Source organism: Bison bison, unplaced genomic scaffold (genome assembly GCF_000754665.1).
Source record: "Bison bison bison isolate TAMUID 2011002044 unplaced genomic scaffold, Bison_UMD1.0 scf7180017860498, whole genome shotgun sequence".
In the NCBI taxonomy this organism is placed as follows: Eukaryota; Metazoa; Chordata; class Mammalia; order Artiodactyla; family Bovidae; genus Bison; species Bison bison.
In genome coordinates, this window is record NW_011491070.1 from 9,939 (window position 1) to 11,010 (window position 1,072).

Here is a 1,072-nt window from a genome sequence, read left to right on the forward strand (position 1 = left end):
TCACTGTGTAAATGATAGGATTCAACATGGGAGTGAGGATTGCAGAGAACATAGTCACCCACTTGTCCACAGGGTAAGTGGCCACAGGGCGTGTGTAGGTGAACACACAAGGCAGAAAAAAGAGCACCACTACTGTAAAGTGGGCGCCGCATGTAGAGAGAGCTCTGCGTCGTCCTTCAGAGCCGTGGGATCTCAGGGAGCTCAGGATGACTATGTAGGAAATGAGCAGCATGGTAAAAATGAGCAAGCACATGCCCCCACTGTTGGCTGCCACCACCATTCCAGGTATGTGGGTGTTACTGCAGGCAAGTTCCAACAGGGAGAAGAAATCACACGTGAAGTGGTCAATGACATTGGGACCACAGAAGGTCAAGTCCATCAAGAAAAGAATCTGCACGGTGGCATGCAGGATCCCCCCGATCCAGGCCACCACCACCAAGAGCTGGCAGAGCCCCTGTCGCATGATGGTCGTGTAGTGCAGAGGCTTGCAGATGGCCACATAGCGGTCATAGGCCATGACGGTGAGGACGATGACCTCTGATGCTGCCAGAAAGTGTTCTAAAAAGACCTGAGTCAAGCATCCTCGCCAGGAGATGATTCCTCTTTGATGAAGTAGGTCAACAATCAATTTGGGGGTGGTAACAGATGTGAAGGAGGCATCTAAGAAGGCCAAGTATGTGAGAAGGAAGTACATGGGAGCAGAAAGCGTGGGGCTGAGGGTGATGGTAATGACAACGAGCAGGTTGGCCAGCACAGTGAAGAGGAAAATGAACAGAAAGGCAATGAAGAGTATTTTCTGCACATGTGGATTCTGTGTGAGTCCCAGGAGGACAAATTCTGTCACATTGTTGGGAGGCCTGAGGACATCCATTCAGTAAGCCACAGCTTCCTGGGATCAAGAATGATACTCATTAATCATGAAAGCCTTGTGATCTGACTTTCTTAGAACAAAATAGTCACTGTGCCCTTGGAACTTTGGCCTGTACTCGTTTCAAGTCTTTCTTATTTTCACCATGGTATTTTGCATCTCTTCAGACATCTAGTATCTGTCACCGGTAAAACATCAGTAGGC

At 48.9% G+C, this 1,072-nt stretch overlaps 1 protein-coding gene across 1 annotated transcript; it reads right to left on the reverse strand.

Annotated features, from left to right (window-relative positions):
• Positions 1 to 4: 4 nt before the first annotated feature.
• LOC104982786 (olfactory receptor 140-like) lies at positions 5 to 871 on the reverse strand (the record flags this gene model as incomplete). The annotated part of the gene is made up of 1 exon (XM_010832244.1): positions 5 to 871. A coding segment is annotated over exon 1 (867 nt), but the record flags the coding sequence as incomplete, so codon positions are not given.
• Positions 872 to 1,072: the final 201 nt, after the last annotated feature.